Source organism: Peromyscus eremicus, chromosome 6, assembly GCF_949786415.1.
Source record: "Peromyscus eremicus chromosome 6, PerEre_H2_v1, whole genome shotgun sequence".
NCBI classification, from domain to species: domain Eukaryota; kingdom Metazoa; phylum Chordata; class Mammalia; order Rodentia; family Cricetidae; genus Peromyscus; species Peromyscus eremicus.
Window position 1 is genome coordinate 41461448 of NC_081421.1, and position 12990 is coordinate 41474437.

At 43.9% G+C, this 12990-nt stretch overlaps 1 protein-coding gene across 13 annotated transcripts in view; it reads left to right on the forward strand.

Annotated features, from left to right (window-relative positions):
* Lekr1 (leucine, glutamate and lysine rich 1) overlaps positions 1-12764 on the forward strand; it is a 175310-nt gene extending 162546 nt beyond the window's left edge. For all 13 annotated transcript variants that reach the window (XM_059265433.1, XM_059265431.1, XM_059265444.1 and 10 more), the window contains one exon: positions 11970-12764. In XM_059265433.1, the coding sequence (XP_059121416.1) occupies positions 11970-12374 (405 nt within the window). In that variant the 3' untranslated portion in view covers positions 12375-12764. The remainder of the gene's footprint in view (positions 1-11969) is intronic.
* The last annotated feature ends 226 nt before the right edge of the window (positions 12765-12990 follow it).

Below are 12990 nucleotides of genomic sequence, written 5' to 3' on the forward strand. Positions count from 1 at the left end.
AAGAAGGAGGCTGAAGCCTCTGAAAGGCAGACTGGGCCTTCCTCAGTGTAGTGCCTGAGGAAGTGATAACAATAACATAAGGCAGAACAGTGAGAAGGTGCAGTAACTCAGAAGACAGAGAATGGAAAACAGAACTACTGGAAATGTAAATATGAACATGACTCCAAAAAGTTCTTATTGGGGAAAAGACACACACATTAAAAAACTGGAACACTGAAAACAGAAAAGAGAGCAGGAAGTTAATGTTAGCAAGTAGCACATTGTTATTAAAGCCAAAGTAAAACAGGTCATGTATTTTTAGTACCAGTGGTCCGCTCATGTGAGTTCTACATGAGGTCTATCAAGACAGCATGGCCCAGTGTAAGAGCCTCATTATGATCTTGTGATCTAGAGGAAGACTATCATTTTTAAAAAGTACATCCAAAGGAAATAGAGAGTTCAACCTTTTTATTGTTTTAAGACCATAGACAATCGAGGAAGAGGAGCAGAAGTTTCAGATTCTGCAGTTTTGTAGTCCATCTAACGGTAGTTAAAAATGCTCAAAACTAGGAGGCAGTGCTCTTAGTTAAACATGGAATGGAGTGAGTGAGTTTTTCTTTACTCCACTGCACTGCCATGAAATTGTAGGAAGTAAAAGTGAATAAATCCATGAGGGCAAGGAAACAAGGGAAGAGTTGACACCTGATGAAAAAGACAAAATTTTGGAAAATGAAAAGCAAATGCCTGAGAGATAATGAATTTGGCAAATTATGGAATATTGAAACCCAGTACCTATTGTGGGTGACGGGATCCCAAAGGAAAAACCTAATTACATGGTACAGTATGGGAGGCTGGGGGACTGGGGAGATGGCTCAGTGGTGAAGAGTACTGCTCTTCCAGAGGACCCGGGTTCAATTCCCAGCATCCACATGGCAGTTCACAATTGTCTGTAACTCCAGTTCCAGAGGATCTAACATCCTCATACAGACATATATGCAGGCAAAACCCCAATGTACATTAAATGCACAATATGGGAGGCTGAGGAAAGGTAGACACAAATCACTCCCCAAGAAGGGATCCAAGACTGGAGCTGATCAAAACCGGGATAGATTCTCAGGGACCCACTGTTCCCCAGGATCACTACACACCTGCCTAGAAAGAAAACCTCATTCTAAATTGAATGAGAAAGACACCATATGAGAAATCAGAGTGTGGGATAGAAGAGCAGGAGTGAAGGTCTATATAGCAAATGGGAAACATCTCAGTCCTCATCACAAACTCCTTTCCCAGAGAGCAGACAACAGGTTTGTATGTAAGTAACCAAGAAGTTAGAAGAACCCTCTCTTATGAAATGATCTACTTCAAAAGAAAAGACCCATGTATACTGGCCATCGGAGTATCCAAGACAGTGAGTGACTGTATCCATGTCCAGTCTATATGGTGGTATTGTGTTCCCCAAAATATTGTGCATCCTAATAAACTTACCTGGGGTCAGAGAACAGAAAAGCCACAAGATACTTAGGCTAGAAAATGTTAGCACACGCCTTTAATCCTAGCATTCCAGAGACAGAAATCCCTCTGGATCTCTGAGAGTTCAAGGCTGCATTTGAAACAGCCAGGCATGGTGACTCACGCCTTTAATCCCAGAAAGCAGCCTTTAATCCCAGGGAGTAGTGGTAGAAAGCAGAAAGGTTTATAAGGCATGAGGACCAGAAACTAGAAGCATTTGGCCTGGTTAAGCATTTGGCTGGTTAAGCGTTCAGGATTTCGAGCAGCAGTTCAGCTGAGAGCCATTGGGATGAGGACACAGAAGCTTCCAGTCTGAGGAAACAAGACCAGCTGAGAAGTTGGCCAGGTGAGGTTAGCTGTGGCTTGTTCTGTCTCTCTGACCATCCAGCATTTCACCCCAATAACTTGCCTCAGGTTTGATTTCATTAATAAGACTCTCTAAGATTCATGCTACAAGTCTACTTACCCAGAAGTATGCTAGCCAATACCCCTATCCAGACAGACGTGTATCATTTGGGGAACTCAATTTTACACATAAACAGCCAAAGACCACATAATATTTTAGGACTGTATTTAATATAAAGGACAGCAACCAGAAACAAGTGAATTCATAATTAGCCCAACCAGATTCACTCACCAAATGTGTTGACTTGCAGTGTTTTCCTTTTGAGAGCATTCAAATGTCAAAATTGCTGCTGAAGGATTGTTGATCTGTATTTGCATCCACACACCTGTTTTTATTGTTAGGCACTTTGCCTTTTCATCCTGTGTTTGCTTTTGCTTAAAAAATGAGAAATGCTGTGTGCTGTGCCTCAGGGCACAGCAGGGAAGAGGCAAAGAGAATTTGTCTCCAAGCTATCAGCAGAGTGGTGACCTTTGAGCAGGAGGAACTGAGGAGGGATCTTATGGAACTTCCTAAAATATTGGGATCATGGATGACTTTAAACCTTTTGATATCTGAAATTATTTCCAAGTATCAAATCGGCTTCAAAAAAATTATGTAGGAATGTTTGATAAAACTTTTTGGTGATGATGGATCTATATAAACTATAAGATGGAATTTTATGCACACATAGCATTTGCAAGCACAAATAGCTTATTTTCCAAGGGGATTTCCTTACTTTGGAAGTATGTGTTTACTTCAAATGCATATGTAATTGATATAGAGAAAATGGCATGTTCCTCTCTGGTAATTCTGTGTAGGAGAATGAGAAACTCAAGGCCACTTAGTAAAATTATCAAAAAGTGATCCTCAACCTTGACACATATTACAAATATATTTTTAATTTATTTATTTTACATCCCTGTCACAGTTTCCTCCCCTCCTCTCCTTCTAGTCCCTCCCCACACACACACACACATACACACTCCAATCCATTCCTCCTTTGTTTCTGTTTAGGAAAGAGCAGGTCTCCCATGAGAGCCACAAAACATGGCATATCAAATTATAGGTAAAACTAACCACTTCCCCTTGTATTAAAGCTGGGTGTGGCAACCCAGTATGAGGAGTAGGGTCTCAAAAGCCAGTAAAAGAGTTGGAAACAGCCCCTACTCCCGATATTAGGAGTCCCAAAGAGGATCAAGCTACACAACTGTAACGTACAGACAGAGTGCCTAGGTCAGTCACCAGTAGCGCAGACACTAAGATCAACACTTAATAAATGGGACCTCATGAAACTGAAAGTTTCTGGAAGGCAAAGGACACCATCAACAGGCCAAAGCAGCAGCCTGCAGAATGGGAAAAGATCTTTACCAACCCCACATCCAACAGAGGGCTGGTTCCCAAATATATGTAAAGAACTCAAGAAACTAGACATCAACAAACCAAATAATGCAATTTTAAAGATGGGGTACAGATCTAAATAGAGAATTCTCAACAGAAGACTCTCAAATGGCCGAAAACCATTGAAAGGGATGATCAATATCTTTAGCCACCAGGGAAATGTGAATCAAAAGGACACATCGTAAAATTACAGCAGCAGTTTCTCTTTCAAAGAGTAGAGCTTTCAAGGGTCATGCTTAGGCTTGGCTTCCTGAAAGCAGGACAGAGAACTGAGAGCCCAAGAATTTGGCCGAGGAACGTGGGTAGACATGGCCTCTGCCAGGGCGTTTCTACTCATGAAGAGGGAGGGAAGTGTTAGTGACAGTGACAAATTGGGAAGAAATATGGAGGCGTGGCTTTGTTGTACGTCACTAATAGTGACACGATATTAAAGTTTGATTGTTGACTTAGAAGAGGAAATCCTAAATAACGTGTGTCTTTCGACTCTCCTCCCTCATCTTGAAAACTTGGTTCGGAAGGCCATTATTCTAAGGGATTTTGCCATTTCTATGGCTTTTATTCTGATAAGCCTACCACAGTTAGCTTTATTATGCTTGGAAGCATTAGTAAATAATTTTAATGCAATCTGCCTGAAAATCTATCTTCTTTCCTAAAATTTTATTTAGTTTCTCATTCCTATTTTATCAAAAAGCCATTTTCTCTGTTTTTCTGCAGTGTTTTCAGCTGAACAGACTAGCTGCGTGGGAGCTGGGCACATCTTTTACTAACCCGTTCGCATCTTCTTAGTTTCCACAGAACTTCATTTCACCTCAGTTGCGTCCCTCCCCGCCTTCAGCTGCCTGGCCACCTACTTTCCTGGGTTATAACTGGTTAGAGGCAGTGGAAATGGTGTCATCTATCATTTCGTGACTGGTCAGGGCCTCATTAGTGTAAAACATGAACCACGCCATCTGTGTTTACTCTTCGGTGAAGACTTCTTTCCCGGCATACCTCCTCCCCCCACCCAATTATGCCAAATACAGCTGATTCTGAACCACCACAAACGGGGTTCTCACCTTCAGAATGATCAGGTCACTCAGCAAACCTTCTCTTGCTTCTTCTCTGTGTTTGGAACGGAAAACACTCATATCTCAAAAAGTGGGGAATTGGCCACCTCTAATACTAGAAAGTTAAAGTAGATAGTGAGATCATCTACACTTTCAATTTTGTACTTACCTGCTCTGTGGGAGTACAGTTAAGCACTGCTTTAAGTCCAGTTGAAGCAGCCTTTACCTGAGAGTTTTGAGGCCGCTGTAGACAGTGCTCAACACCAGTGGGTGGGCTTTGGGCCCAGGAGCAGTAACTCTTCCTTCCCTGGGCCACACCAACCCTCCATGAGAACGCTGAGGCCCTCTTACCCTCCGTCCCCATCCTTGTTCCCTGCTCACACTGTACAATGTCTTTCACAAAGCTGGCAGAGAGAGCTTCTTTTCATGCCAGTGAGATTGTGCCAGTGCCCTGCTTGAAATATCTTCCCATGATCCAGCTGGCCCTCTGAGAGCCAAGTAAGAACTCCAATGATAACAGGTTGCCAAAGTTCTCCTCATCTAACTTGTTCACTTCTCCCTACCTCAGTGCGAGTCTCTTCTTGGTTTACAAGCTGAGTCTTCCAGCAGCCATGTTCTGTGCCCGGATGTGTCTCTCCTGCTGCTGCCTCTGCTTGGAAGCCCCGGCTTTCTCTTCTTTACTTGGTGCACGCCCACCATTTCATTTTGACTTCCAGTTCCATTGCGGTCCAGTGATAGTCCTTTATCATGTTATGGTGAAAGGTGGCCTAAGAGAATTTTACCTTGCAGAGGACAGCGGCTTCATTGATCATTGTCATGTTTACTGTTAATTTTCAGCCCCAGCAAGCATATTCTATCTTATATATTTTTTCGTGTCATTCAGTAAAAATACACATTAAAAGTCTGCCACAGCCAGGCATAGTAGAGCACGCCTTTAATCCCAGAGCTCGGGAGGCAGAGGCAGGAGGATCTCTGTGAGATGGAGGCCAGCCTGGGCTACAGAGTGAGTTCCAGGTCAGCCAGAGCTGCATAGTGAGACCCTGTCCCAAAAACAAAACAAACAAAAAGAATGTGCACAGCCCACACTTCTTGCCTAATTGCTGAAAACAGAATAACCGTGGGCCATGACTCTTTTCACATATGATGGAATTTTCCACTAGTGTGTCTACTGACTCTAGTCATATCCACATGGTCCTTCATTGTGCTGGCACACTCCACTCCTGAAATAGCAGCGTCCTAAACTTTCAAATGTTCTGTTTCCATATTTTATACTATGACTGAATAAATTATAACACCTAAACTACTTGTGAACAAAATTGTGTTGTAGTGTCAGTTTAAGGGAAATAGTTGTGATATCAGCAGAGAAAATGAAAGTATTAGGATATCCACCTAAGAAATCATAGTGGTTTGGGCCCAGACAAAAGTCCCAACTGTAGATCCTGTTTTCAGTTCAGAGGTCCTCCTGCTCTGGGAAATAATAAAAAGAGAATTAATCCTTTGTTCTGAAAGCCAGCAGCCTTGAAGGATGAGTTGCAGGGTGGTTGGCCTCACACTGAGACAGTCAGCAGCCCTCTCCCTGCCCCCACTCACTGAGCTCCTCCGGCTGGACTGTATCCAGGAGGAGTTGGAGTGTGCAATCCGAGAACTCCATGGCTGCTTCAGCCCTCGCTGGCCAGCACGCACAGCCCGGAGTCTGCTGGCACCCTGCTCCAGCTGCACCTGCTCTTGGGGATGGCTTTCCCTTCACTCTACCTTTCCATCCTCCTCGTCACCTGCCTGAAACCAGTTTTTAAGGGACTTGCCTTGGGTGTGTTTTCTGTAGAGTATTACTTTCTTGGGAGCTCAACTTCAAGTTTAGTGGGTTGACTGGTTTATTTTCTTCAATGAGAGCTCCTGTCACCACCTCATCACTTTCTCTTTTCATACTAGTGCACCTGCCCTTTGGACCCCTGATTTGTTTGCCTCGTTGTTCATTGCTATCCATAGTTTCTTTTTTCTTTTTTTTTTTTTTTTGGTTCTTTTTCTTTAATAGTATTTTTATTTTATAATTAACTTAATTTCACATATCAGCCAAGGATTCCCCCATCCTCCCTCCTCCCACCCCCTAGCCCTCCTCCCCAATCCACCCCCCACTCCCACCTCCTCCAAGGCAAGGTCTCCCCTGGGGAGTCAGCCCAGCCTGGTAGACTGAGCCGAGGCAGGTCCAGTCCCCTCCTCCCTATACCAAGGCTGAGCAAAGTGTCTCAGTATAGGCCCTAGGTTCCAGAAAGCCAGCTCATGCACCAAGAACAGGTCCTGGCTCCACTGCCTGGGGGCCTCCCAAACAGTTCAAGCTAATCAACTGTCTCACTTATCCAGAGGGCCTGGTCCAGTTCCATGGGGGCTCCTCAGCTATTGATTCACAATTCATACGCTTCCACTAGTTTGGCTATTTGTCCCTGTGCTTCCTCCAACCATGGTCTCAACATCTCTCGCTAATACAATCCTTCCTCTCTCTCGCCAATTGGACTCCCAGAGCTCCACCTGGGGCTCGGCCGTGGATCTCTGCATCCGCTTCTGTCGGTCACTGGATGAGAGTTCTATCATGACAGCCAGGGTGTTTGGGCATCTAATCACCAGAGCAGGTCGGCTCAGGTACTCTCTTGACCATTGCCAGTAGTCTGCAGTGGAGGTATCTTTGTGGATTTCTGGGGACCCCTCTAGCACTCTGCTTCTTCCTGTTCCCCAGGGGTCTTCATTCATCATGGTATCTCCCTCTCCATTCTCCCACACTGCTCCTGATCTAGCTGGGAACTCCCTCTCCCCTAAGCTCTCTTTCCCCCCCCCACCCTTGCCCTCCATTACCCCACCCCCACCCCCAGTTTGCTCATGTAGGTCTCATCATCTATTTCTCTGTCGCTGGGTGATCCCTGTGTCTTTCTTAGGTTCCTCTTTACTAGGTAGCCTCCCTGGAGTTGTGAGTTGCAATCTGGTTATTTTTTGCTTTACATCTAGTATCCACTTATGAGTGAGTACATACCATGTTTGTCTTTCTGAGTCTGAGTTACCTCACTCAGGATGATTTTTTTTTCTAGTTCCATCCATTTGCCTGCAAACCTCATGATGTCATTGTTTTTCTCTGCTGAGTAGTACTCCATTGTGTTTATATACCACATTTTGTTTATCCATTCTTCAGTTGAAGGGCATCTAGGTTGTTTCCGGGTTCTGGCTATTACAAATAATGCTGCTATGAACATAGTTGAGCATGTGCCCTTGTGGTATGATTGAGCATTCCTTGGGTATATGCCCAAGAGTGAAATAGCTGGGTCTTGAGGGAGGTTGATTCCCAATTTTCTAAGAAAGCACCATATTGATTTCCAAAGTGACTGTACAAGCTTGCATTCCCACCAGCAGTGGAGGAGAGTTCCTCTAGCTCCACATCCTCTCCAGCATAAGCTGTCTTCAGTGTTTTTTATCTTAGCCATTCTGACAGGCGTAAGGTGGTATCTCAGAGTTGTTTTGATTTACATTTCCCTGATGATTAGGGATGTTGAGCTATTCCTTAAATGTCTTTCAGCCATTTGAGCTGCTTCTGTTGAGAATTCTCTGTTTAGCTCTACAGTCCATTTTTTAATTGGACTGTTAGGTATTTTGATGTCTAATTTCTTGAGTTCTTTATATATTCTGGATATCAGCCCTCTGTCAGATGTGGGGTTGGAGAAGATCTTTTCCCATTCTGTAGGCTGTCATTTTGTCTTATTGACCATGTCCTTTGCCCTACAAAAGCTTCTCAGTTTCAAGAGGTCTCATTTATTAATTGTTTCTCTCAGCGTCTGTGCTACTGGTATATATTTAGGAAGTGATCTCTGGTGCCAGTGTGTTCAAGACTGCTTCCTATTTTCTCTTCTGTCAGGTTAAGAGTAACTGGATCTATGTTGAGGTCTTTGATCCAGTGGGACTTAAGTTTTGTGCACGGTGACAGATATGGATCTATTTGCAGTCTTCTACATGTTGACATCCAGTTATGCCAGCACCATTTCTTGAAGATGCTTTCTTTTTTCCACTGTACAGTTTTGGCTTCTTTGTCAAAAATCATATGTTCATAGGTGTGCGGATTAATGTCAGGGTCTTCAGTTCGGGTTCCATTGGTCCACATGTCGGTTTTTATGCCAGTACCAAGCTGGTTTTATTACTGTAGCTCTATAGTAGAGTTTGAAGTCAGGGATCGTGGCTATCCATAGTTTCTTATGTTTCAAGAAAACTGACTCCTTCTCAAAGTTTTCTGAAGCAGGGGTATTTCATACTAATTAATTGAAAACCATTTAAATTTGATTATTTCTACACATTTTGCTAGCTTACTGTATATATAGATAAGTAATGTGTATAGATAGATATTACTGTATATATAGATAAATATTATAAATAGATAATGTAGTGAGCTCTTTCTTTTTAAAAGAAAGGTTAGATTAATAGAGTTTAGAATTCTTGTGAAAATGTCTTACCAAGTTTTCAGCACCTTGATGTCCTAGACATGAAACGGCACGTATATGCTTGCCATGAGGAAGGAGACTCCTCACACAGGCACAGGGCTAGGAGGTGGCAGAGCTCTACCACTCCCAGGCTGCATGGCTCTCAGCAAGTTATGTAGCCAACCCTCACTACTGTGTCTTCTTTTGGTAAATATATCAAGAGCAGTAAATGTGATGGCCCCCACACAGCACCTTATTAATCTTCCTTGTAAGCAGCTTGATACTTTCCCAACCCCGACTTCCAACCAGTACACAGGTAGAGTTGATGAGAGCCAGATGACAAAGCCACACATGTCAGTAGTTTCCAATTCCTCTAAAAACGAAAAACAAGCAGAAGCAAATAGTTGACCAATGGCTTTAAAAAAAATACATGTGAATGGGGATCGTGTGTGTATGTCCTATAAATATAAATGAAGACCTTTGACCCAGATATTCTAATGGCTTTAATAAAAATTACTATGTTAATCTGGAATTGTTCCATAGTCTTTTTGTTGGTGGTGGTTTTGGTTTTTTGAAACAGGGTCTCTTTGTAGTCCTGGCTGTCCTCTGCCTCCCTAGTGCTGAGATTAAAGGAGTGTGTCACTATACTCAGCCCATATTGTATTTTAATTACCAGATTTGTAAATTAGTTAAATTCTGCCCATAAATCACGAGAAACTCAAATAGGAAGATGCAACCTAGCCTGATGATTTCTTACTTAATTCCACTAATGGCAAGTTAGTCAGTAAACCCTTAGGGAGGATGTTTTCCACTAAGAGTCAGACTTGGAAATGCCTTGGCTATTTTTACAAGCTAACTTGACTGGTAATTCCTAGAGCACAATAACTTCAAGTCTGTTTGTTTTTAAGGCACCACTTTGAATGACTGACTTTTCATCGTGTGTGTGTGTGTGTGTGTGTGTGTGTGTGTGTGCGCGCGCGCATGCGCGCGCGCGCGCATGCATGGAGCCATCTGGTTCAGAAGTTGATGTTGGATGTCTTCCTTCATCACTCTATACCCTATTTTTTGAGACAGGGTCTCATTGAACCTGGATGTCACCAGTTCAGGGAGACCAGCTGGCCCTAAAGCCCCTAGCAATCCTCCTGTCTTCATTTCCTCAGCACTAGAATTCAAGAAATGCTTTGCCACCCCTGACTTTTTCCATGGGTGCTAGGGAGTTCAAGTCCTTATGATTGCATGGCAACCACATAGTGACAGAACCATCTCCCTAGTAACCCCCTTCCCCCCACCCCCGTTTGCAGACCTGTTGGTCTGCAATGTCAGGAGTTGCAACCGTTTTCTTGAAGAGACCTGAACAAACACCTCTTCACCTTAGATAGGCCACCAGTGACAGATCAAATGAACAGTTCCATTCAAACCCAGCTTGCTGGGTTCTGTTGGGCTTACTTACAAGAACATGGGTGTGGTGCTGTTAGCAGGAGCATAGGTAACCCCGAAACAGCTGCATCTTCAAAAAGTTCTACTCCAGTGTGGGTGACAACTTCCCAAAAGCTTCATACATGGAGTGAATACATACATACACACACACACACACACACACACACACACACGATGAAAAGTCAGTCATTCAAAGTTAATCTTCTACCTACTGTATGCTCCAGCACCTCCTGAGCCCATGGGCATCTGGAGCAGAATTATGTACAGCTGATGGGGTGAGAGGGAGACAAGAGGGAGTGGATGGAATCTCAGGTGACCATCTTAATGACCCTCCCTTACTCCCTCCTCCCATGAGAAAATGTTGATAGGCTGTCCTTTGTTAGGGTCTGGTGTGGGTCATCCCAGTTGCTCTGATTAAGATGCCGTATTGTGCCTGAGGATGGTATTTTGCAATAGCTGGACACTGGGAAGATCCAAAACCTAACGTTGACTATGGCTTTTGAGGGAATTGTCATGAACTCCATATGTGAAAATGGAGAATTCCTCAGCTAAAGAAAAAACGCAGACTCTCAGACTTTGACAGAGCCTTAATGATATCTAATCCAATCGCATTTAAAGATTACATCTGTTTCAATATATCCCTACTGTGTGAGATTCCAGATTGTTCTATCAAAAAAGTCTATCCTTATTAAAATCCATAGCATCCACTCTTGGGTTCAGATTCCATGAGATACATAGAAGTCAGTTCTGTTCAACCTAATGAGGCTGCAAACTTCTTCAGTAAGAGGCTCTACTACATTGTTTGGACATTGAGGATCCCACCAGCCCGTGTGTTGAATGGTTGCCCCAGGTGGTGCTGTGGGAAGTGTTGGGGCCTTTGAGATGTTGGCCTTGTGGGAAGACCTTGCACCACTGGAGGGTGTGATGGAAGCAGGTGGGGGGATCCTTCAGGCCTTCCCGCTCTGCCTATTGACTGGCTACACCATGCACTACGGCTGTGGGGTGCCACCCTCTCCAGGACTCACCCCAAAGGGACTGTCTGACCTTGTTACTTCCAGAACCAATGAGCCAAAAGAAAGGCATTCTCCTTAAAGTTAATGCCTCAGACCATCTTCACAGTAAGGTGATGCTGACTAATACAGGCTGTCCGTCACAGCTTACAGTACCTTGATGAGAGGTTTCTGCTGGAATTAAAAGAAGAACACGTTCTTTATTGGGGGAGATTATCCTGTAGAGTGACACATGATCTGTATATTTAAGTTCTATTTAAAGCATCTGATAAATAACTAATATTACTGTTTAAATGCTGTGGCTGCTGTATTATATTCTTTTTAATCTTATAATTATACCGGTTTGCTTCATGCACTGGCCTATACCTTCATTATAAAATAACATGTGATGACTTTACAGATATTTTTTAGTGGGTATCAGAACACACTGTCTGAGACATGAGGCAAGAAAGTTGGAATCCCGCTGATGTAAGCATTAGCAGGCCCTGATTTTTGCCCCAATCTGACCACATCATCTACGGAACCCTGAGCAGGTCATTCCACTTCACTTACAAAGGGCAAGGGTTGAACCAAACGTTCTGTTAGCATTCTGTCCACCCTCACACACCATTTTTCACTTCTCTGTCTCGTGTGGCGGAGTATTAAAGAGACAGAGAATGCAGCCTCCGACCTTCAGCCCAGTTCTGATTTAAATTGTCAGTCTCCACTTACATAAACTGTTTAAAGCCAGGGGCGCTTTTTCCTCGTCTCTTTTCAGAACACTTTTCTCCAGGAAACAGTGCGCAGAGAGTGTGAAGAACGCTTTGAACTGACGGAGGCTTTGAGTCAAGCCAGAGAACAGCTCCTGGAGCTCAGGAGGAGTGAAGGAAGCTTACCGTGTTCCCTCAACAAGGGCACCCTAACCTACCCTGCCACCGCAGTCAGTAATCACCGTGAGCGAAGCAGCATGAGACAGAACTGTAGACGAGCCACCAACACGACCAGCCTGCATGGACTGCCAAAGCCCACTGCTTCCCTAACCCCGGATAAGCTCAAGAAGGTCATCAGCTCCGGACTGCCCACCCTTCCCCAGACATATCCTCCCAAGGGCCGAGCGTCTTCGGTAAATGAGACCAGGCAGAGGTTGACTGCCATCCTGAGCCGGAGGCTGAGTCAGCAATGATGACCTGAGTCAGGAGTCGGTTCAGCCCACCGTGTACACACCCTTCACAGCTTGCCGGAGACTCACTGTAGCCGGGTGCCCAGAAACGAATGTGTCTGCAGATATATTTAACGAGGAATGTAAAAAGCTAGGAACTGTGGAGCAATATTTTTTAAAGGGCCTTGGAAATTGCAACAGATAATGAAGTTGGTATTCCAGAGGGCTGATTTCTATTTTCATGTCTATCTTGTATGCCCTGCGAGCCTGGCCTTTGAGGCTTCACACCCCAGCAGATTTTTCTTTCTCCCTCCCTCACTTCCTGCCTTTCATCCTCCCCCTCCCTTCCTGCTTTCTTTCCGTAGCAAGCAGATCATCTCCACAAAAAGTAGATTATATTGGTTTTATTGGCAATTGTTCATTTGTTTATTGAACTAAATGGGATGTGGTAAGTATTCCAAATGGAAAAAGAAAGTCCTTAGTTAATTTCCAAAGTACATACTTCAGATACTCGCAGAGCTAATTAATAATCACCATCAGATGCTCCTTTCCCTCAGCCTACCTGGTTACCTGAGTGCTTTGTAGGCTGGGTCAGAAGTAATGATAGGCAGCCTTGTAGAAGACCTTCTACCGAGACCCT